Source organism: Lycium ferocissimum, chromosome 10 (assembly GCF_029784015.1).
Source record: "Lycium ferocissimum isolate CSIRO_LF1 chromosome 10, AGI_CSIRO_Lferr_CH_V1, whole genome shotgun sequence".
Classification (NCBI taxonomy): domain Eukaryota; kingdom Viridiplantae; phylum Streptophyta; class Magnoliopsida; order Solanales; family Solanaceae; genus Lycium; species Lycium ferocissimum.
In genome coordinates, this window is record NC_081351.1 from 45056327 (window position 1) to 45059252 (window position 2926).

Here is a 2926-nt window from a genome sequence, read left to right on the forward strand (position 1 = left end):
CTTACTTTTTAAACTTAAATTTGACAAATGTTTTGATATGTTAGCGGAAAAATTCTTTTTGCTCAACCGTGAAGTAATTGACGTCCATCGTTGACTTTTGCATCACCCCTCAAAAAAAAGGAGGAAACGCTAACAAGAAGATTTTACACTTAGAATACAATTAGGAAACAAACCACTTCAACTGTGTAATATTAATAAATTACAGAAGATAAGCTATATTTATTTGCACCAAAATATCATTACACTCAGAATGTAGCTTGGTTTGGGCTACCCTATTCCTATACGAAACAACAACGCAAGCACCAATACCTAAACTAATAATTAAAAAAATTATTAGTACATAAAAATAAGACATGTGTTTGTCCTGGTATGACTAATAGTAGGTTCGCCGGAGTATGTCGATGGAAGATAAGGTAGTGAAGTAGGTGACGAAGGTACATATTTTCCTTTGTATTTAACGATAGCTGTGGTCGTCGTGTTATGATCATATTCCATGTTAATATAACTGGAATATTCTCTAGCAGCCATGTAATAGTGGTCCGGCTTTTGGTTGGCCTCCAAAATGCAATCGATTGAATGTTGTGTCTTTATCCCTACATAGTCCACCATTGAACTCATTGGCTTTGTATGCCATCCATTTATTCCAACTTTCGTTAGCTTGTGATTTGCAATCCCAAAGACCAGAGTTTTGCCCACTGCAGCATTTATTAGTCGCAGTAGATAACTGTTCCCTGGCTCAACTTCTATCTTGAAAGTTTCTGTGAGATGAAAAATAGCTATCAATTAATATTGTAATATTCCAATACCATAAAAAAAGTGAAGGATCAAATGAACAATAAATGCTATACTATCAACTACCGAACAGAAAAGGAAAGACGTGCATGTAGAATCTTTTCTTTGGTTTTCAAATTGACAGAATGTTTATGTAAAAAAAGTTATAAGAGAAATCAATTAGTATTATATTGATTTCAACGATTAGTATCAGTGGTTAAATTCCTACCATTATTTGAGCAAGGATAAAGATCTCCTGGCTGACCGTTAATAGGGAAAGCATCCGAATTAGGAAGCTTGCCATCAGAGGCAGTATATTCCGATACAATCTCATGAACATCTCGTTTCCACCACTGGCCTGTGAGTATCAAACAAAATGAAAATACGTTAAAGCACTTGGACGTGTATGCAAGAAATTAAATACTACTAGTACGATTTAAACAAAATTAATTTATATTGATTTTTTGGAATTAATACCTAGAATGATTGGAATTTCTTCGTAAGACTTTGGAAAAGGATATGGAGTTCCGGGCTTGGGATAAACGATCAGGGCACCGTGAACTGTGGCACTTTGCCACATATCTTTTGCATGCCACCACAATGTACCATCTACATCATCAGATAATGTAATATTTTTCCTAATTGAAGTGCCTGCTTCAATTAATTAACCATTGATATGTTGTATGATGCGGGTCTAATCTCAGGTGCCTGCCTCCACGCCTGCGTATCATTGAACATAACTAAAATTAGTATTGAGTCACGTACGTGTAGAGAGAAGAAAAACAAGTTTAATTAGTAATATATACACTCACATGAAATGGTCATGTTGTTTTTGCCTTTATTCTCAACATCTACGGCCACGGTTTCTCCCCCTTGAGCGTATATCGTTGGTCCGGGGAATTGCTTGTTGACGGTGAGAATATTCTTTGATATGCAAAGCCTCTCGAAAGAATCTTCCTCAACCTGCATGCCATGCACGCAATATTAGTCACACAAAAAATAAAATCTAATTTTGAAAGAAATTAAATGAAGATATTGTAAAATATTACTAATACCATAAAGTGATGGGAAAACTGTGCTGCTGAGGTTGTCATAGTTTGAAGAACGCAATCGAGAAATATTATCAACACAATAAACTGTTTTATAAGTTGTATCGCTTCAGCCATCATTTTCAATATCAGTGTGATAGAAAAAACTAGAGAGAGAGTTTGATGTATATAAGAGTAACAGGGATTTGTATTGATTGGAAATAACCAAGTTACAACTGAAATTCTAATTAAATTACTGATAGATTTGAAAGGTTTACTCTTTTCTGTGTGAAAGCATGAGACCAAGCCAACGCCTTTATATATACAAACAAAAGTCCTTTTTTGACACCCTTTCGTAACCCATCAGCTAAAAAAGGGGCTCTGGAAAACTTTCCTAAAATGGATATATTCATAATGGATTATTTGTTTTTCGTTTTATGTCAATTTCACACTCTATATACGACTCTCGCTTTCTAATTGGTTGTTTTTATAGTATTAATTGGTTTATGTTTTTATACTAGTGTATCAGTGGTATTTGCTTCTCCTGATAGCTTGGTCAAGATAAAATTGACTAAAAGAAAAGAGTGAATGGAGTAAATAATAATACTAGCAGTTACTCCCTCCCAAATTTACAATCACTTTAACTCAAAAAAAAAATTAAAAAAAATTACTCCATCACTTTAGGAATTCAAGACTAAGACAATTATTTCCAACGGTATCCTTTATATAAGAATGCTCAATATTCAAGAAAAAAGATTAATACTTTTATTAAATTAGAGTAACTTAGTAAACTATATATAATTTATTATTTTCTTTAATGGGCGTGAAAATAGTGAAACGACATACAATAGGACCGGAGTAGATATTACAAGAGTTTAAGTATATATATATATATATATATATATATATATATATATATATATATATATATATATATATATATATATACGAAAGTGTAAAAAAAAAAAAATTACACAATAAAGTTATCAGAAAATTATTTTTAAGTAAATCTCTGATAAACATTTAGTATAGAACTGATAATTAACTCCTATGACATGTTAAAAATTGAATGATAATATAGAAATATATCAGTTGCCTAAACTTAAATCCTAAAATTATGAACCGCT

General features: G+C 32.1%; 1 protein-coding gene across 1 annotated transcript; it reads right to left on the reverse strand.

Moving 5' to 3' along the window:
• Positions 1-333: 333 nt before the first annotated feature.
• Positions 334-1937, reverse strand: LOC132034953 (laccase-14-like). Its single transcript, XM_059425279.1, has 4 exons — positions 1827-1937; positions 1584-1734; positions 1001-1129; positions 334-758 (listed from the first exon to the last, which is right to left on the reverse strand). Exons 1-4 carry the CDS (start codon positions 1935-1937, stop codon positions 334-336), a joined length of 816 nt encoding a protein of 271 aa, XP_059281262.1.
• Between the last annotated feature and the right edge of the window lie 989 nt (positions 1938-2926).

Coding starts and splice junctions, on each gene's coding strand:
- LOC132034953 (XM_059425279.1), bottom strand. CDS start 1,937: ATGGCTGAAGCGATACAACTTATAAAACAGTTTATTGTGTTGATAATA. Junction 1,130..1,583: donor AAACAACATGACCATTTCAT/GTGAGTGTATAT, acceptor TGATACTCACAG/GCCAGTGGTGGAAACGAGAT. Junction 759..1,000: donor TTATCCTTGCTCAAATAATG/GTAGGAATTTAA, acceptor TTCATCTCACAG/AAACTTTCAAGATAGAAGTT.